The following is a 22,595-nucleotide window of genomic DNA, read 5'->3' as shown; positions in this document are numbered from 1 at the left end:
AAGTTTCACTGTCACTGTTTGACTTTATAGAGACCTCGTGATGAGCCAGATGTATGAACTCATACAGCTGCATATGATTGAATTATTTCTCAGATATTTCATTTTCCATTACGAGAAGGTGAAACTGAAGAAACACAATTTATGCTTTGCTCCAGTCGTATCGTACCTACGTGCGTGCGTGCGCGCGCTCGTGTGTGTGTGTGTGTTTGTGACATTACTTCAGGGTAACAAATGGCAGCTGAACTCGTAGACAAATGACACACCATGGTAGCTGACCCAAACTGGTCCGATGGTAGGATTCGAACCCGTATCCTTTCGAGTGCTGTTTTTACCGAACAGAGAAATTTCTTTCAAAAGCAGAATTTATTTTTTTTGTATCTTATGACTTCATCGATTCCTTTAAGAACTAGCAAATCATCAGTGATACTGAAGTTACTAAAGACAGATGTTACTATTTCATTATGTTTTAGCACTTTGCTTAAGATATATATATATATATATATATATATATATATATATATATATATATATATATATATATATATATATATATATATATATATATATATATATAAGCTGTAGCAAAAAGCTAAATGTAATCCAGCATCGTCCACATCCATACATGCTGAAAATATTTCCATACCAGCCTCCATCTAATTCAAAAATGTGTATGCCTTTCTATTTTCAGGCCTCTGTAGTGTCAACCATCTCTAATGAAATTTTGTTAACCTCACTAATTTGTGGCAGTTATCTTCTGATATGTATACCTTTGTAAAACTTTAAAGTTTAGTTATCGAAAATAATTATTGATTTGCATGTACAAAACTGAGTTAATTATAATAAATATTTATCTCGCTAAATACTTTTATTATGATAACTTCGGTAGGGTGAGTTGACCAATTTATGGTCTTAAAATGAATCACAAGACAAGAGAAAGGCGATACAATAGTTTGCTTATATATTAGACAATAAGAAGTCAGTTAGTTAAATTTAACAAAAAAATATTCGAATTTGTTGTTATTGTGCAAATATATTAAGCGTCTATTTACGTTTCTTCGTATCTCATGTTTTTATTGAATTTTCTCTCTGCTCTGTCCAGTTCCTCAACTGTAATACCATTTTATTCTCGTTGATTATACATACTGTTTAAATCTCTGGCACTCGATGTTTGGTTTTTCTAGTTCCTCTATCAGTTTCCTTTATTACATTTATAACGTTTCACAAATGATTGTTCCATTTATTTCCGTGGAGTAATTTAGATGACTATTAAATGTCAATGAAAGTTCAGGAAAAACTGCATCTTCCTTATCTCCACACTTTGAAACGTGTACTTGATTTTTCTTCGTCCACGTTTTGTTAAATATCATTCCAGTATTAAATAACTTCAGCCAAGTTTGTGATAAGTCTTTGTTGCAGGAGGTTTGACCGTTGCATTAAAACTATTGTAAAACTATTGCCTTGAAAAATGTGTAATTCATGATGTAGTTGGCACAATTGCAATATCTTATTTAAATGAAATCTGAGAGGAGTTTAAATGTCCCCATACTTGCCTCAACATTTAGATGATTTTTGTTACCTCCATTTTTTGTTAAGATCTCGTAGACTAGCTTTTAGCCCGTTACTTTATGTCTGTTTTCATTTCTTATGTAATCGGAATCACCTTCCCGTTGTTGAATGTTATCTCGTTTCATTACTGCCATAATATCACTGATTATCCTGATAGTCGCCTTATCTTGTTTTCATGAGTATCATTTTGTTATGTGTTTGTGATGTTTTAGTTGTACAATCTTATTTCACTCTGGTTTTGCAATAGCACAGATTCGCATTTAACTAAACCAGATTAGTATGCTGTGCATCGTTTATCTCCTTCATGGTTTAATGTGCTATAATGTGCTGGCTTTGTTTCCGAATCTGTCACACTCTGAAACTCATTATCTTTATACAAATGTTTTAAAACGTTTTCATGCTCCTTAATATTTCCCTCTCATTTACACTTTTTCAGTCGTCCCTAGAGGAGTGGTGCGTGCTTTGCAAATATTCTCCTAACGAGGAATGTACCTTTTAGTATGTTGTCTACGGTGGTGCCTTTGATACCTAATTTACTTTATGATATATGGTGTTAGCTGGTACTCAGCTGTTCCATGATTCATCATACATTTTCCTGTAACTATTAGATAATTTACCGCGTTCGTTCTTTAAGTCCTGCTACCTTATTGATATTTCAGTTTTGATTTGTAATGTTCTTTATCTCTACACATATAAAGACACAAAATTATAAGGGCCCCCTCAATCTCACTATGTTTCACATACAACTTAAAACACATTAAACTGACCACATGAGTGCTGGACACCCACAGGCACCCCAACCCATCCTTCCGGTAGAGTGATTCCGAGACATACACACACCAAACATGAACTCTTAAGCATAGTCTTTTCATATGACGTCATCTCCAGTCGTATTGGAATTATTTTGACGGAGCTATAGTTTACTATTGATTTTATAAGACTGCTTGAAACGAATTCTTCAAAGCAAACATGCCGTTCGTCAGTCTGTATTACAGTAATTTATGTATTGATTCTGCGTTAGAATGCCTTTTGGAAACTGACTAATTGTGGTAGCATTATAAACGAGAAACTGAAAATCGTTATTTAATAACCTCAGTAAGAAAGGGTATCTATGAAATATTATATCCCAACCGGTAAAGCAACAATTAGTGTATTTCCGGTCGGTAGGCATCCTTCGTTAGAGCAGGGAGAAATCCATCATTAAGTCCCACATTCCTTATTACAGCAAATGTTTTTTTTATATATATATATTTTAAAATCATCATAACACCAATATTTAACATAGCTTTCCTCAAGTATCTAAACATTCTCAATTACTAATACGTTGACAAAACTGAATATATGTACAGTTTAAAAGCTTTTAAATAGTGCGTGATGTTACGAGTTTCCTTTTCCCAAACTGTGTAACATTATGTACGACAATTTAGACCAATATTAACTAGAATTCTCTGGTCGCAAGGTTAAATTTTCCATAATTTTTACACCCTGATGTTATCGTCGTATTTACCACATAATGTTCAACCGTTAGAGGAGTTGGTGGTACCTACTGGGAAAATATTAATGCTAATTTATCTCGTACACAAAATAATGCAAGCGACACCTAACAAGCTGTTGAGAGACCGATAATTCACCCTCTGGTTGTTCAACAAAGGCCGAGAGTATAATGTATCATCTACAGAAGAAAAAAAAAAAAGATAGACCTGTTTTTTTCGGATGCCACGTTGATCCTTTTAAGATAGATTTATTTTATTAGCGTAATAAAGGCAATGAGATTCACAAAAGATACACATTACTTATTAGTCGTCGGCTCTTCAAAGTCGTGCAAAAGTTCAAGTTGTGTATTTGAACACACACGAACGGATAAACGTATATCTTGGTTTGATAACAAATAACCTTGTCCGTATCTGAATCAGAGTGCGACCATAAGACAGCAGAGTTTAGTGGTGCAACGATATTTATATGCTATTTAATTTGTTTGGGAAGATATGGAGTTTGTTCGGAGAAATACTTTACTTCCAAGGTCGTGCAGTATTACTCAGAAAAAGTCGTTCATAGTTTTCCATATAAATGCAGTAACCTTTTTAATTACATACACATTTTGCGTTTCTACCTAAGGCTTAATAATAAACACACTACTTGAAACAAAGAATTGTATTAATGCCGTATTCCAAATGAATATACAACCGTACATTAATCAATGCACAGCAACAATATTAATGCGCACATAACACCTCCTCGCAACATTTTAACTTGATCCCGCGCTCATTAGTTTCAAAACAATTCTTGTTTTGGTCTACCTAAAATTTAAATATATAGTCATATTGCACGTGAATGCCCATTGAAACAACATTTTCTAGTTGGTCTGGAATTGAAGGATTTTCTTTTTCTATCGATTCTACTCAATTCCGCTTTTCCGCTTGCGATAGACTGGATTTATTAGCTTTGTCCATTCCATACGATGTACGTGTGATTTGAACAGTGGAGCTCCACTGGAGGTTCCAGCCTTGAATCAGCTGCGTGTTTGTTTCATTTGAAATTATCAAAAAGACGCTACTGAATACCACGTTCATTTCATTTTGAGTGCAGTAAAGAGAATATGATTACAGTTGGAAAGGTAGTCGATGTGCAACTTCGCGGTTTGTATGAAGTTTTGGAACTCATGACATAGGTCATGTAATTCGGATTGCAGAACTAACTAAAATAGTTCATTTTGAGGAAATTCAAGGTGCAAAAGTGTAAATATATATTTTGCCATTCTTTTACCAGCTGAAGAAGATATGTTTATGCATTGTCACTTGCATGATCTTTGTAGGGACCCAGCTATGTTTTGACCTGCTAGGCATCTATCGCAAGCCTAGATCTAAAACATTTAGCCAGCGGAAATAAGGATTCTTCGTCGTCATGGCTTGTTGTCTCTAATGCTCTTACTTTTCTACCAAAACATTTAGTTGCATTTTTTTTTCTCAAATTTAGTACTTTGACTTACAAAACGATACGTCTCTGACATATATGCAATAGCCCTTATTCTCGGTATGCTTTTCTAAGCTATTTTTGTTTACCCCAGAGAGCATTGGTCATAGTCTGAACCCGTCGTTTTTTTGCGAAAAGTTACGAACATTTTTTCTAGATAACTGTTTAAATGATCATAATGGTATTTTCAATACTGAGCCTCGCACGTTTTGTTGTAGACATTGTGAATATCACGTTTGCTTGTTTGAAAGTTTCATTTGTGACTCAGGAAACTCGTCCCAATCGTTACCTTTATTATCTCTACTACAAATGGACGAAACAACTTCTTTAGTTCATCCACAAACAAATCTAATAAACGAATAACTAAAGCGTCTGCTAATGAGCGTACATAGCTTACAATAGATGTAGTTTCTGATACACGATACTATTTTAAGAAATACGTGTCGTGCAATATGAAGCTGTGCAGAATGGAAAAATACTGCACAGTTCTGAAAATGTAAAGTTAACGGAGAGAAAAAAAAATGAGCATATAATAAACCGGTATTTCGGTACATTGCGGTTTGGTGCTCTGGCAATATATACCGCAATACGATTTTCTCTACTGCGATTTTTTTCATGTCTTGCTTTCATCTTACAAATCTGTGCATTCCTCACCATTTGAACAATTTAATTCAAGAGCCATGTTTTCTTATGCTCCAAAATACACACTTACCACGAGATTGCAAGAGAATGTAAAACACGATGAACATACCATTATTCGGTATTCGGCCAAAGTTTTTTGGGGTTTTGTGGGGTGGGCAAGTCAAGACCAAGGGATGTGTTTCCCGTTAAAAATAATAATTATAAACTTCACTTTATCTCATATATGTATGTCCTGTTCCTAATGACACTAAATGAAATCCAGATTTCACAGAGTGAAGCATGAGTCTTTACTTGTTCAGCAATGAATCCCTAATAATGTTGGATGATGATCCTTTGAAACGCTGAGAAGCTCCGCGGTACAAGTTTGCACTCCTTGCAAAAGTAGCTATGAAAAGGATATGCATTCCTGCAGCTTTGTGCCGTCGGAGAGTCTTTATTACAGCAGGAGACATTGGTATCGCAAAGAGGGCTGCTTTGAGTTCAGATGTTGTCGATATATCAATTTTTCCCAAGAAAACTGTGCAGTGACCTAGTTTGAGGTCTTGCTAAAAAAAAGTAAAAATATAGTTCAATTGTGTTGAGAAATTTAAAACAATGATCCTGTGAAGATTAAATTTTTAGACACAATCAAGGAATGGGTATGAATTTTTTATTTGCTGATAATTTTACTGCTTTCAAGTGTTTGTAGACTTGTTTCATTTTGTATATGATCAATTAACTACCATTTTAAGTCTCACAAGTTAACATTACTTACAAATGTTGTATTTTTCAAGGAGCAAATCTTAGAGTGATTATGTTATTGTTTCCATTAAGTGTTACTATATTGCAATATGGTTTTGTATATCGCAATACGGTTTTGGGCGTATCGTTGAACTCCAATCAGAGTGTGTAAAGCTAGTGTGTCACCACTGCTCCACGGGAAACTGACGCCAGCTTTGAAAAAAAAAAAATCAATAGCCTGAGGGTGGGGGGAGGGTCTCATAACAAGTGACAGAAGTTCCTCAGATTACTCCTGTGATCCGTTCTGATACCGGACCCTGTCTATCATATTACAGAAGGAACCTTTGCCACTCGCTATGATGTTTTTACCTTTTGCTTGCGTCTGCGAACTGTGCACTGATCGGGTATACAAGATTATTTGAACTGCGATTATACTGTAGCATCATTTGACCTTGACCTTGCAAGAGCTGATTATAAGTTAACTAAGGAAAGGAGATGGGGTCAGCGTGCTGTCAAGAACTTCCCAAGGTGTTTCCTGTCGATAGCCATAAGTAGTTTCCTCCATGAATTCGAAGCAACTCGTATAAAGATGTGTACCAGTTAGGAGAAAAACAATGTCACATTGCTAAAATAACATTTGAAAGTGCAATATTTAATCTGTTTTATATAAATAAAATATTTAAGTACATCCTGTCAATTTAGCTTTAAACGTATTATAGAGATGCTGGTAGTTTTGATTACAGAGAGCGGATAAGTGGACCGATTAAAGGTAAACGAACGCTGTATGTGCAACCTTGATACGTACATGCATGTATATGTGTGTAATACGCTACAAAAATTCTTCTTCATCATGAAATGTTTACGTGTTTTACGTTATACGAAAGTAATGCCGTTATTGTGTCATGTATATGTTTATGCATTAAAACGTTCAATAACTACTCTTCATACATACTCACATCTAACATGTAAGTATTACGTTGTCTTTATATGCTGCCTGTGCGTGGCCTGAGATTTCATTATCAAATAAAGGTTATGTTCCTGTCTTTTTTGTGCTAAATGAATGGACATATATACCAACACTTTATTTCAATCCGAGTTTATACACGTGACCAAATCCTATACATGAAGACAACGATTACGGCAAATAAGGTGAGAAAGTATTCTTTATTAATTTATTAAAAAGCAAAATTTCAGTAAATGCCGAATTTCTAATAAAACTGGCTTGTCGCAAGTTCGTTTTCCTTTAATAGTGCGAAATATATGTATATATCATCAAAGGACATATATCATTTAAAGGAAACACGTCTTTGAACGATAAACGGTAATAGAAGCATGCAATTCAAGGGAAATAACAAGGTTTCAGCCGAGAGTTCTTTAAAGAGTTGTTTCTCATTAAATCATTCTGTCCCCTACTACGGTTCAGTAGGTTCATTTTCATTTCCTCTTTCTCCGATAACAATACCACAGTCCTCCAGCTGTGTACTATTATTTTCATTACTTTTCCAATTTTCAACGCTTGAGTTTTCTTTCAAAATTTGCAGACTTGATCGTTAAAAAAAAAAAAAAAAAAAAATCGGTGTCTGCTTGAAGGACACTGTCACAATGGAGAATACTATCATTATATACTCATAACTGCTTTGAAACAAGTGTCCGCAGCGATCCAGATCTTTCCCCAGTCTCAAAGGCTGCACGCTGACTGTGAACAGTCTGCTAAACTCTTGGTTTTCTTTTTCATTTGATAAGAAATGGACAGCTGCATACAAATAAAGCCTATAAAAACACTCTTCGATGATCATGCAATACAAGTTAACGCCCAAAGTTGCAAGTTTGAGCAATTTTACAAAACCGGATTCCGCATTTCACTTCAGTAGATTGGCCAATCAGATGTATGTACAGCTGTCACATGAGTCCCAGATTACAGATACTCCAGGAAGATCTTAAACATTTCTTCGATAGCTGCTGATCGCATAAGACGAAATATAAAGTTCTTCTGCAACATGGCGTCGAACAGAGCAAATAAATCGGGATTTGCAAAGGATATTCAACAAAAGGTAAGATAAAATTCGGCTATATCTATATAATTCGGTATGTTACCTAACAGTCAAGCTGTTGATGACTGTATGAGACATATATTCTTTCTTAATTATACTGGCTGGGGCCATACTAGCACTCAAGTAAATTAGTCCCAGGTAAATTAATGTTAGTCCAAAATATTGTGATGAACGTTTTTTTTTTTTCTTCTTTCTTTTCTTTCATAAGCGTTAGTTTAAATCAAATTAAAGGCTCGTGTCGAGGCAAAACTTTCTTTTTTATTTCGATCTTCTTTTCCTGTATGCATTCCTCATGAATATTAGAACAAACCCTTGAAAGTATGAAGAGGAAGAAAAAGATAAAATAGCTAATGTGCCCATGCCATTACCGTTCTGGCTAAAGGCATCTGTTCCATTGACTGAATGTTATATATTAACCATTTGCACTAATTTGTATCTATTCAATATAGTAGGCCTTATTTTAAAAAAAAAGAAAAAAGTTTTGATCATTTTATAACTTTACCGCACATACATGTCTTGGTTGCTCAATCATAAAAAATTTCCGGATCTTGCATTATCTATAGTTATAATCTTCCCGTTGATTTACTGCTTAGACTTTTGATCCCACCAGAATTTGTTTTCAGCTTTCTATCAGTAACAGGTTTCTGAAGTTTAGATTGGGCCAAATATTTAGATATGCCCTTGGATGATCAGACCTTTACCTGATAATATTACCTAAAACCCTGCGGCATATCTGCCTTGGGCAGATTGCTTGATGAGTCAGTCAGATACTGCTCTGAATACATTCATAACTTCAAGGTCAGTCCTATGGATCCATACCTCGAATGTCAGTCGGAACGTCCTTTGCTTTTTCCGTCGCATGCAAGAAAAAAAATCTAAAGCATGCATAATGGCCATTTTGAATTGCTCTCAAGCCCATGGTTGTCCTTACATCATAATAACTGCATAACGTCACAATGAACAGATGACGTGTCATCACTAAAACACACGTAATAGTTGCAGACAACTGAAACCGAATGTTTTCTTCAGTTTTCTCTTACAGTTGCAGGAATAGCGTAAGAAGCTAAACGTGAATGTAGTTCATTCATCATGGGTATGCGACTCTTATTCGTAAATGTATCTAGATGTTCGTCGACCCAAAACTTACCAATATGGAATGTATTACTACGATTACTTCAGAGTCGAAGTTATTCGACTCCCTGCATAAAGAGACACCGAATGCTATGTTATCTGTCGATAGCTGCCATTCAGACTACTTCGGCTGTTTACGAGTACAGATTTACGGAGAAGTTGCGTGTTATCGAACTATTATTTTATTTTGATACGTACCTTCTTGGTCAATCCTACTTTCAATCCAGTCGTAGAAATAGTCGAAGTGTACCAGCTAGACTGGGTTTCTTTTCGTTTGTGGAGAAATTTCTGTTGAGAAAATGTAAGATTTTTTTCTTCTAAACTGCTGCGTCGACATACATCCGAGCCATATATCTGCCTCACAGAAATAGTTGAGGTTGTTCCGAATGCTCAGATTAGTGATGAAAGTAGATGTGATAGTTCAGCTTGATGAGCACCATCCCAAAAAGGCGATTGTAACTTGTTTGCTTTTCCAGTTTCAGTCATCATCTTACAACTTGCATTGAGCATGTGTATCATTCTGTCACCTAATTGAATGACATCATGCATATTGCAATGAAAAAGTACATAACTCCACATGGTTATGCTCACATCTCTATTACAGAAACTAGTCCTACATGTAAGACATAGCACATTTTGATTTTGTTTAGGTGCTACGTCTTACTATCCAAATAACGGCCTTGTATAGTGTGTTCCGATGTCGTTGACATCGGAATGAGTAATCAAAGTTTCAGGAACATCTCACACACTTGGCAGCCTATATCGACATTTTCCCACTAATTTATATGTAATTAATATACTTACTGTGCTGTCTTTATCCTCGTGGAATGAAAATATGACACTAGCAAATGGATGCATTTTCACGTTCCGTTGACATAATTTGAATTTGTTGAAATACGATGGTAGTCCAGATATGCCAAAGTAAGTTCAAGTAGGTTCATGTTGGGGATCTGTTTCTTGAGCGAAACGAACCGTTGCTTACAGTTCCAATAGGCATAGTATATTTTTTATTCGTTTCGTTAAAAATAATATTTCAACTTAACCCGATTTCGGTATTCTCGGCTTTCATCGCTTTCCTGGCAACTGAAATGTAGGCCAAATAAACTTGAAAACGGGTCCATTTCTTTTGTGAGAATTTGAATTTATTAGAGAAAAGGCATCAGAGTAAGTAAAGTCAGACTAAAACATTACAACTTTACTTTGTAGAAAAGCGTCGTTATTTTAGTTGTCAGTCGGGTGAAATATTCCTGAAAATTTTACTTTCGTAACGATGTTAGTCGACATCAAAACACACTACAAGGCGCCGTCAGTTAGGCTGTAAGACCCTGACGCTAAACGTAAATATCAGCGTCAGGTCTTACATGTAGGACAATTACAGAAACATGCACATTAAACTGCGAAGTATGTACATATATGCGAATTTAATCGTGTGAAATATGAAAACATGCTCTCAGTCGGGACGTACTCTTTGCAAATCATTTAACCGTCGATGGAAAGATACGCCCTTTAGCCCAACCGCTTAGTGGTTGAACTGTTTATTGTAAAACGTGTTCATGATGTAGCCAGAGACATAACTTTTAACTGGTATTAATTCCGTTCATAGAAGTTATTCTCGGGTCTTTCTTGTGAATAAAGGTCTGCTGTTTTAATTACAGTTTTAAGCTGATCCAATACACCAACCAATTTACTCTTCTTTTGCGTGACGAATTTAATATGTGATGGAACATATATATGATGAGGTAGGCCTCAATTCCGCCTTACCTTCTGTTACTAGAGCCATCAAAACTGCTGACCAATGAATGGCGGCCGTCTACAAAATAAGCGCATTGATTTATATAATAATATACATGAAGCAGAAACATTGCTCAACATAAAGATTGATCAGTGAAGGCCAAGAATACAGATATAACTGCACTATAAAAAAATGTATACAAAATACGATGTGAAACTCCGGTGTGTGAAAACAACTGACCTCACAAAAGCACATGACGTCAAGCCAGCCGGAACAATTGATAATTGGTATGTATAGGTTATTAAATGGGTATCGAAACATATTGGGACTGAAGTCACGTGATAAAAAATGGCTGAATGCCAATAACCTTTTTATTATATCCTCGAAACAAGCATATTAATCATTATGTTATATTATAGCATAACGCAAGTGAAACAAAAAATTATTTCAACGTTTTACTCAACATTTGATATGCCATTTATTTCATGAATGGAACTTAAGATTGTAGTAAAATACGCTACTCTGCTGGAATGGAAGTTACTCTACTGGAATGGAAGCGCGCGTATGTTTGGGTTGGTTCGCATTCAGCAATGAAAGAAACTAAGTTTGCTAAAGAGGATGAAATTTCATGTAGCCAAAAAAAACACTACGGAATATTGATATTTGGAGGAAAAAAAAAGATGCAATACAATTGAATACCTAAGTGAAAACTGAAGATATCATTATAAAAATATGAGCCAGAAAAATTCTGTCAAAGGTTATCGCTATGATCGTCTTAATGTTCTTGTCAAGACTAGTTGGGCAAGATTGACAAGCAGTCAAGAACGTAGTGTTGTGGGAACGGCGTTCCCTTCCTTTCTTCGCCCGCCATTGTCCAGCCGCATCTGAGTAACCCGCGTTCCCTCACTTCTTTTATGCGTTCTGTCACTTCTTTATAGAGCCTTACACCACTGCAAGCTTTTCTTTCAAACTTCGAATAAACAACAAATAACTGATATATGGTGGCATATTGCGTTCATGACATCCATGCACGGCATAGACGGTTATGATTTGATATTAGATCCGGTCTAATACATTCGTATGTACAACAGGTTTTGGGTCTTAAAAAGACATGTAGATCGTCTGACTAATACATACGGTCGTTGACACCGTTTGATGCAACACAGTACACTACACCGCATGAAATGTAGTTGGGTCGTCAAGCATTTAGAAGGGGAAGTAACTCGATCGGTCTTAAGTATTATACCATTCAATGTGTACATACCCTACTGCCGTTCAGTGATAGGCCTAAGTTTTGCAAGCTAATATTAAAATGTTTTTGTACGCAGCACTACATTTTCCTAGAGCTTCTTTGATAATTTGTATCAATAAGTTAACACATTTTTGTTGATCTAATTATGACCATGTCTTGCACAGTTAAACTTTTTCTTATTACTCCGTTAATAATTGCATATTAGTAATAATTCCAAAGATTTACGTACCATGGAGTTTTCGCTTCATTATTTCAATCAGGCAGGTGAAATAGTATTTCTGTTTGCTTCACAGCACCGTGGGAAATGTTTTCCCCGTTACTAAAATTACATCTATTTTATTCATCGGGCCACTATGGTGAGGTAATATGACGGATCACACGATTTGTACATGTTTTGTCTTTTCATTTTCTTAAGGAATGTTGTCTAGATTGTCTGATACAGCCTTTTGGAAACATCAGCTAGTTTTTGGAAACACTTATTACAGCAAAACAGTTACGGATCTTTATCTTAGCTACATATTGTACAGGTATATTGTCTGAACATTTTACAAGTATATTGTCTGAACATTTTACAGGTATATTGTCTGTACATTTTACAGGTATATTGTCTGAACATTTTACAGGTATATTGTCTGAACTAGGGCAAAAGTTTGCTTTTTTTTTAAAGGAATGAGTATGAGTATCAAGCACAGTTTGCGAGCTCAGATGATGTTAAAGAAAGACAAAGGAATATTTTAAAAGTCCATACAAAATTATCTAGTTTAAAATCTGTATTGCGTGTTGCTACAAACACGTATTTAAAAGCCGTTTATGGTCTTTATTCTCACGTGTTCAGTCACTATACAAAGAAATTAAAACATCCCTAATTTTAACCGTCAGTCACTATACAAAGAAATTAAAACATCCCTAATTTTAACCGTGGAAAGAACCTTGAGGAGCAAGTAAATGTATTCAGTTGGCTCGAAGAAATTTATTATTTGTTTACGGCTGAAGTTTCAAATTTCATGTTTTAAAGCAGCTGGGAATGATTTTATTATTTGATAATGTGTATGTCTAACACGTAAGTGTTGTTATGTTTAGATATTAGCACATTCCTGTTCCGCAGTGTCCTGGATCCCTGTGTAACATTTAATGTATGTATGTATGTATGTATGTATGTATGTATGTATGTACGTATGTATGTATGTATGTAATGTAATGCAATGTAATGTAATGTAATGTAATGTATGCATGCATGTCATGTCATGTCATGTATGTATGTATGTATGTATGTATGTATGTATGTATGTAATGTATGCATGTATGCATGCATGCATGTATGTATGTATGTATGTAATGTATGTAATGTATGTATGTATGTAATGTAATGTATGCATGCATGCATGCATGAATGCATGTATGTATGTATTTGTGTGTGTATGTATGTATGTATGTATGTATGTATGTATGTATGTATGTATGTATGTATGTATGTATGTAATGTAATGTAATGTATGTATGTATGTATAGATGTATAGATGCATGTAACAAGTTCGGCAATCAATTCGATGTGGACCACTTTAGTCATCCAGTGTTTTAGGGGGGACAGGTGGCCTGGGCCGATGTGTGCCATGAATGTTCTGTGGCACTGTGGACATGGAATGGTAGCAACGCTGTTCGCGGGGTTAGGGGCCATCCATTTAGTACGTACGCAAAAATCTGGCAAAGCTGGACCCGTCCCCCCTGTACAAATGCGTACTTTTGTGCACCCGCCCCCTGCGTACGTACGCTTGACGCACCCCCACCCCCAATTCTATAGAACGACATATATTTAATCCACGCAGAAAGAGATCAAGGATTGATAATATTAACGTGTTTAATAAAACAGATAGTCCACCAACGTTGAATGTCTGGATGCATTTAAGAAATAAGCTGCGTAACTTTAAAAAGTTTATCTGGTGTCCGTTAAAATTTAAACGCCGACTGAACCCAGTCGAACAGGTTACGTATTAGACAAATTATTATCGTTGTTTCAAGCCCCACCCCCACCCCCACCCCCCGCCCCCGTTTCCTATGCGTACGTACTAAATGGACGGTCCCTTACTGGCTGGACATTTCCTGGCCTGCTTCCGTTGTTCTACAGTGGCTGTCCTGTTGGCCTCGCAAGCTGCAGCACCTTTAGTGATGGAAGAGCGCCACACGACCTTTCCTGGGCAGTCTTCTCCCACGTGTCATAATTAATGCCAAAGTTCTTCAAAGACTTATATGTATGTATGTATGTATGTATGTATGTATGCATGTATGTATGTACGTACGTACGTACTTACGCACGTACGTGTGTGTATGTGTGTGTGTGATTCCATGAAAGATTACGTTTTCACTAAGAAGGTCAGCAATCTGAATGCATTTATAAATAACGTATTTTGACCGTAAAAGTACTTGATACACAAGTGTAATGTTAGCTGTTATGTCCGGTGTGCTTTTAGACTATGACATTTTTCCCACTACAACACTCGAATAAAATATGCTTGACTAAACGAAACGTAAGCCAGGGAGAGTTCACATTCCTTCCCTGCATTCCAACTCCTCTCTTTAGGGTTTGTGTCTATTTAAAACTCCGCCCAAATTGTTTCACAACTTGATTCAGGTTTAAACTAAATGTTACCAATGTAGAATTACGGTGAAATAATGGGGGGGGGGGTCATACCCGGTTATAACACTTTACAGAAAAAAGATAATGCGAGGTTCCAAAAAAAAAAAAAATTGGATGGATCACGGAGCGGGGGTTCATAATTGTACCAGTTATTTTGTGAAAAGGATTCTATTATACAATGACCCTGCACACAGTATTTTGGTATTAGCAGTTTTTGTTATATCTAAAATATAAGTTTTGTTGTTAAAAACGGTTAGACTGAGTGAACAAGCAGTGCATAATGTAGTGAAAATATCTAAGAGCTGACATCTTTTCATCGGGTGCACTGTCTTTGAAGTATAGCGAATGAACGTTTAGTGCAGGGATGTTTGTTGCCTTCTTGCCATTTCGATAGCTGTAGGCTAAGGTTGTTTGCATCATTTTAAGAAAATGGACATAAAGTATGGAAAAGAATTAGGAAATAAATAATGAAATTAAAGATCGGGACCTTTGCAGACCTGCCAACCCTTACGATTTTGCCGTTAGTCTTACGAAAATTACCCTTAAAATACGGACTTACGGCATAAGAACAAAAACTACGGAAAAATATCATTGCCGGAAATATCCGAAAATTTCTTTCATCCGTGTTTGATTTGGATCCGGGTTTCATATTAGAATTACTGTTAATAGTCAGGGAGCCAGACTAACTTTACAACAGTACATCGGACGGTTGTAACTGCACCTATTTGTTCATGCGAAGCGTCTGCACGATCAACCTGTGATTGTATTATTTTTCTCTCAAAAAATGGCTTCCAACAAGTTTTGCAGGTGTAAGACGAAAGGGGAAATAAGCCTCTTGAAACGTGTTAATAATCAACACTGAAGAATAAAAAGGATATTCAGATTCTTGTGAATGAAACCTACAATCGGCACAATTACGTGTATTGGACATCACATGCCAATTTGAGCATGACTCTTGGCGGGAGATATGATTGATGTTGTCATGTGAAGTGAAAAAAGAATTTCCAAGAATTACGTCAAGTTGAGAGGCAGCAACAAGCCATTGAGCTGCATAGGGTTTGGAATTAAATTTCGTGCAACTGTACTAGTGGTAAATAAAGTCTACGCGTACTTTACGAACTTTTCAGTTGAATATAATGTTTGTCGTCGCTGCATATTTTGGATACCGAACATTTAATTACATTTTCCATCTTTACAATAGCAGTTTATGATACTTTGTTACATCTTACTGAAAACTGGTCAAACGTACGGAGAAAAAAAAATAAGCTGCCTTACTGAGACGAACTCGGCAGGGCTGTCTTTGGTATATCAAAATTAAAACAAAGTATTCAACATTTTATCACACAAATGCTAGTGCAAATGCATCAGCAAGCTTCTCTCCAGCAAAAAGGTAATGTTTTCGCAAAGGAGGCCATTTCGAGGTTGCATCAAAACATTAGATCTAGGCTAATCTGTAGCTTGGGTGCAGGCTTACAAAATGAACAACATTACGCAGTCTGTTGCGATGGTATTGGGTGGGGTGCACAACGTACAAAATGAACAGCCGTTGCACGTGCTGTTAAAAAGTTAAGGGAGCATTTGCTATTAGGACAGTAACATATGAGACAGCGAAAACATTATGGCCAAATTGCAACAGTACATAACAGATTCAAAAGTTAAATCTGACCACGCTGTGGGTGGCGACGGTGTCTCTTCTTTACCGTACGACATGGTTATGACAGTGGATAGAATCGTTTAATACAGCAAGAAACTATCGACGTCTAGTTACTCATTTAAACATTCATCAAACCCTGCCATATATTTTGAGGTAGCAAAGAACCTTATAGTACAGGCCGACAAATAATCTGTGACAGGACGACAGGAAATTGAAGAGAAAAAAAAAGAAGACAAAGTGAGTCAAATTTAGGTAGAGAAGGAGACAAAATGAGTAAAATTTATGTACAAAAAGAGACAAAATGAGTAGAATTTACGCAGAAAAGGAGTCAAAGGGAGTCAAGTTTATGTATAAAAGAAGGAATAGGATGATTGCCCAACTGTTAGTTCTTATTAATGCTGTCTGATATTCCGACATTTTTGGGACACACGATAAGCGTACATTCACCAATAAATAAACAAAGAATATTATGTTTTGATATTAATGGTTTCATCAGCTGATGTTGTTTACATCTGAGATAGGTTACTAACCACTAACTGTGATAGTCACGTGGACTTCGCTCAGTACTACTCGTTGCTTTTTACACCTTTGATCAACAATAAGGTTAACAAACCCACGAGTGATGAGCCGAATAAAGTCCATATTTAGGATGAAAAGAAAAGGTTTGTTCAGCACCTTTAAATAGCCAATTTATGACACTACTAATAATATCAGGCAATGACGCTGCCTCCCTTTGTTGTAGATAACGTGAACAAACAATCGGACAAGTTTTTTTCAAACCCTTTTTCATATTATCAAAAATAGTTCTCCTGGAGTTTAACTTGGATATGGTGAAGGTGGAGACTGCGCAGGTCGTATTGGAATCCAGTGTGCAGGTGGTGTAGGCGGAGAGTGTGCATTTGATTTAAGTGGAAAGTGTGCAGGCGGTGTAGTTGGAGCGTGTTTGCAGTGCCGGATTACCCAGTATGGGGGCAGGGGCCAGTTTTTATGTACAAATTTAATGTCGCAATCAGCGACCTAGTATACAAAAATCATAAAAAGATCAAATACACAAGTGAGGTGAAAAAGTCCATATTTTTAGATACCTATATTAAAACAAAGCATAAGAATATTATCCAATTGACCAGAGAAGTCAATGGCAGTTCATAGCAGAAGTTTACGCACCCCAACCCCTATTTTATACATGCACTTTTCACCTCCGAAGGCCATTTCTGACAGCATGTGGTGCTCACAGTGCAAAAGCAAGCCCTTTCCCTGGATGGAAATTTTGAAAAACATTGTCTACTAAATAGTTTGATGCAATTCAGAATAGTTGTCATCCAAGCCGTTTTATAGATACTCTACTTGCCTTGAACCCACGTGTCTACTGCTATGGGAGGCTAGCTCTTCTTCCTAGCCGACTATTGGTATTTCACTATCAACATACTGCAGAGCAACTATGGAAGGTGTACATGCCTGACATAAATTTCAAGAACAACACAAGCCCGAAACACCTAGTTCACAAATATATCCATATTTATAAATAGTAAACAATAATAGTTGAAAAAGTCACACCATAGCCTTAAGTTAAGAAATTTGCCACGGGCCAATTTACGAAAGTACGTGCCTATGGCTCCATCACAACAGGGACACCAGAAACATTTCGAATTAATTGTTGATGATACAATTTAATGAATTATATATGACCATTTCGATCTGCATGTACGAGTATTTTGATTTGGAATGATGGCAACACTTTTCTTTGTTTTACCGGGGGGGGGGGGCATCGTAATATTTTCAGTGTTTAGGTGCCTGGAGGGTCTTAATCCGGCACTGAGTGTTCCACTGAGTATGTAAATATCTAGGTAGGAAAACAGCACTTTTCTTTACATTATATGCTTTTGTTGAAGCAACAGTTTATGGTGTTATTTATATTAGTGAAGCAATGTACACAACTGTTAAACCCCTTTCTTTACACAACTTTCAGTTAATAGTAATTAGTACTTCAATATTTAACGTATAGTCTCAATGGTTTCTCTGAAAATGATATTCAACTTTGTCAGCTGCCGAATTTGTTGGGTGTTTATGTTTGCACGTTTCCAAACTGTTCCTTTTTGCTTCTTTGGTTCTTTGTTGATGTCCTAGCTAATTCTTCAGTCTGTCTTTGATACGGTTTAAGAACAAGTTCCATCAACTCTCATTTTGGTTTGACAACTTTTTCAGTATTTGTTTATCAACGAAATCAATTTCTTCCTTGTAGTTAATAATCTTTAATTGTGAGTATCTACTTCCTTGTAGTTAATAATCTTTAATTGTGAGTATCTACTTCCTTGTAGTTAATAATCTTTAATTGTGAGTATCTACTTCCTTGTAGTTAATAATCTTTAATTGTGAGTATCTACTTCGTTTTGTTTAATAATCTTGAATTGTGAGTATCTACTTCCTTGTAGTTAAAAATCTTTAATTGTGGCTATCTACTTCCTTGTAGTTAATAATCTTTAATTGTGAGTATCTACTTCCTTGTAGTTAATAATCTTGAATTGTGAGTATATACTTCGTTTTGTTTAATAATCTTTAATTGTGAGTATATACTTCGTTTTGTTTAATAATCTTTAATTGTGAGGATCTACTTCGTTTTGTTTAATAATCTTGAATTGTGAGTATCTACTTCCTTGTAGTTAAAAATCTTTAATTGTGAGTATATACTTCCTTGTAGTTAATAATCTTTAATTGTACTTCCTTGTAGTTAATCGCATCTCTTTTTACTCGAGTACATATATATGTTGTCCTTGTATAACAGTATTTCCAACTACATATTGAGTGTTATATCCTCGTGGCGTTGTGTAACAGTATTTACAACTATATATTTGAGTGTTATATCCTCGTGGCGTTGTGTAACAGTATTTACAACTATATATTTGAGTGTTATATCCTCGTGGCATTGTGTAACAGTGTTTACAACTATATATTTGAGTGTTATATCCTCGTGGCGTTGTGTAACAGTATTTGCAACTATATATTTGAGTGTTATATCCTCGTGACCTTGTACAACATCATTTACAACTATATATTTGAGTGTTATATCCTCGTGGCGTTGTGTAACAATATTTACAACTATATATTTGAGTGTTATCTCCTCGTGGCGTTGTGTAACAGTATTTACAACTGTATATTTGAGTGTTATATCCTCGTGGCGTTGTGTAACAGTATTTACAATAATATATTTGAGTGTTATATCCTCGTGGCGCTGTGTAACAGTATTTACAACTATATATTTGAGTGTTATATCCTCGTGACATCGTGTAACAGTATTTACAACTATATATTTGAGTGTTATATCCTCGTGGTGATGTGCAACAGTATTTACAACTGTATATTTGAGTGTTATTTCCTCGTGGCGTTGTGTAACAGTATTTACAACTATATATTTGAGTGTTATATCCTCGTGGCTTTGTGTAACAGTATTTACAACCTTATATTTGAGTGTTATATCCTCGTGGCCTTGTATAACATCATTTACACCCCTATATTTGAGTATTATATCTTCGTGGCGTTGTGTAACAGTATTTACAACTATATATTTGAGTGTTATATCCTCGTGGCGTTGTGTAACAGTATTTACAACTATATATTTGAGTGTTATATCCTCGTGGAATTGTGTAACAGTGTTTACAACTATATATTTGAGTGTTATATCCTCGTGGCGTTGTGTAACAGTATTTACAACTATATATTTGAGTGTTATATCCTCGTGGCTTTGTGTAACAGTATTTACAACCTTATATTTGAGTGTTATATCCTCGTGGCGTTGTGTAACAGTATTTACAACTATATATTTGAGTGTTATATCCTCGTGGCGTTGTTTAACAATATTTACAACTATATATTTGAGTGTTATCTCCTCGTGGCGTTGTGTAACAGTATTTACAACTGTATATTTGAGTGTTATATCCTCGTGGCGTTGTGTAACAGTATTTACAATAATATATTTGAGTGTTATATCCTCGTGGCGCTGTGTAACAGTATTTACAACTATATATTTGAGTGTTATATCCTCGTGGCATTGTGTAACAGTATTTACAACTATATATTTGAGTGTTATATCCTCGTGGCGTTGTGTAACAGTATTTACAACTGTATATTTGAGTGTTATTTCCTCGTGGCGTTGTGTAACAGTATTTACAACTATATATTTGAGTATTATATCCTCGTGGCGTTGTGTAACAGTATTTACAATAATATATTTGAGTGTTATATCCTCGTGGCCCTGTGTAACAGTATTTACAACTATATATTTGAGTGTTATATCCTCGTGGCATTGTGTAACAGTATTTACAACTATATGTTTGAGTGTTATATCCTCTTGGCGTTGTGTAACAGTATTTACAACTGTATATTTGAGTGTTATTTCCTCGTGGCGTTGTGTAACAGTATTTACAACTATATATTTGAGTATTATATCCTCGTGGCGTTGTGTAACAGTATTTACAACTATATATTTGAGTGTTATATCCTCGTGGCGTTGTGTAACAGTATTTACAACTGTATATTTGAGTGTTATTTCCTCGTGGCGTTGTGTAACAGTATTTACAACTATATATTTGAGTGTTATTTCCTCGTGACCTTGTATAACATCATTTACACCCCTATATTTGAGTATTATATCCTCGTGGCGTTGTGTAACAGTATTTACAACTGTATATTTGAGTGTTATTTCCTCGTGGCGTTGTGTAACAGTATTTACAATAATATATTTGAGTGTTATATCCTCGTGACCTTGTAGCAGTGCGGCAAACTCAAGCTTATGCTGGAATTCTTTTAGTTCAAAATCTGTACTACTTTTACCTATTTATAAATTATTTACAAAGCAAATAGATGGCCAGCATGGAATAGAAGTGGGATTTACCAAAAACAATACCCATATGATGAATATGAAGGTATCATCACCATCATCTTATGCTTGGCGAAGTTTGGCCATCTTCGAAAAAAAAAAGCAATTTATGAGATACAAAGTATTTTTAATGATGCTGAGTTTCCATCTTTAGCTACTTATAATATCCTGTAATTCCCAGTATTCTGTTACTTTTTATATAGATATTTAAGATGATGTTTTTGCATTATGTTTTCATCTCTGCATTGTTTTGATGTCTGTCTTTATGGTTTGCACTACGTCAACATCCTGCTGAACCAGAATTTGAACATGTTTTTGTATCCAGCTCTTTATATATTCAGTTATATTTCAAATTAGGTCTCACTAATCAAAATAACATTGTAAATCATGGAATTGTTAATTTTTCTTCTAATTCATATGTATATTTATCTATCTTGCAATTTATTTCCTTGTCAAATAAATCGACGACGAAAAAGACGGAAAAGTAAGATGAAAACAAGGTATGTAAAAGCTTGGAAAGGTTACTTTTCAAAAACCAAAAAATGCCACGTAGATTTGAATTTGCAGACAACTGGTAAATATTCGTGGAATTTTAGAAAAGGGTAGAGCCAAGAGAGTTCAAACGACCAAGAGAATCGTCCAAAATGTCGACGATTATACCAAGAACGTCACAAGATGGTTAACTCAGTCTATGAAATGAAATAAAATAAAACAACGCACTCTTTTATTTGATATGAGAAGATGCAGATCGTTTCGAAATCTTGCTGATTTGGTAAAAAGGTTCCTTGTCTTCTTCGAAGTGTGCTCCCTTGGATAATATTGTATTTGTAAAGGATGCCGCATTTAAAAAAACAAAACTGGCAAGGTATAACCATCTGAAATATACGACCTGAGTTTATCTACATATAAACCAAGGCCAGAAACGTTTTTTAAGCATCCACGTGTATGTAGGCTTTGACTTTAACTTGATCGCTAGAAAGATGGCAAATGTCTTTGTTGAATTTTTTAAGGATAATATATGGCGACAGAAACAATGAACTGAACTAATTGTGTCTACCATGCTACAGTTAAATCTGCACTCGTTGTTCCATACAGATTGCTTCAAAGAAGATGCCTAACATTTAAATTTAAATAAGCCCACTATGAAACATTCACATTGTGGAAAATTTCAAACTGATAATTTCATTTTCACCTGTACACACTCGACAAACTGAAAATGTTATCTAACAAAATTTTAACACTGCAGTCACACAGGTGAAATTATACTACTTTTATTCAATGGATAAATGACGAGATGTCGATTGAAGAAAAAAACATTATCAATACAATTTATACAATTTACCACGCAAAATTAAATTCTGCACTTACTGTTCCT

General features: G+C 35.4%; 1 protein-coding gene and 1 long non-coding RNA gene across 2 annotated transcripts in view; one reads left to right on the top strand and one right to left on the bottom strand.

The window, feature by feature from the left end:
- Positions 1 to 4,812: 4,812 nt before the first annotated feature.
- On the bottom strand, positions 4,813 to 10,530 carry LOC149786477 (uncharacterized). The gene is made up of 2 exons (XR_016424926.1): positions 9,279 to 10,530; positions 4,813 to 5,723 (listed from the first exon to the last, which is right to left on the bottom strand). It is a non-coding gene; the product is annotated as an uncharacterized LOC149786477 (long non-coding RNA).
- LOC149786476 (myophilin-like) overlaps positions 7,794 to 22,595 on the top strand; it is a 36,569-nt gene continuing 21,767 nt past the window's right edge. The window contains exon 1 of the mRNA XM_089976938.1: positions 7,794 to 7,949. Within this exon, the coding sequence (XP_089833064.1) occupies positions 7,896 to 7,949 (54 nt within the window). The 5' untranslated portion in view covers positions 7,794 to 7,895. The remainder of the gene's footprint in view (positions 7,950 to 22,595) is intronic.

The sequence above is a fragment of the Sinohyriopsis cumingii genome, chromosome 12, assembly GCF_028554795.1.
Source record: "Sinohyriopsis cumingii isolate HCF-2022 chromosome 12, ASM2855479v2, whole genome shotgun sequence".
Lineage (NCBI taxonomy): Eukaryota > Metazoa > Mollusca > Bivalvia > Unionida > Unionidae > Sinohyriopsis > Sinohyriopsis cumingii.
This window is presented reverse-complemented; position numbering and strand designations above follow the sequence as displayed.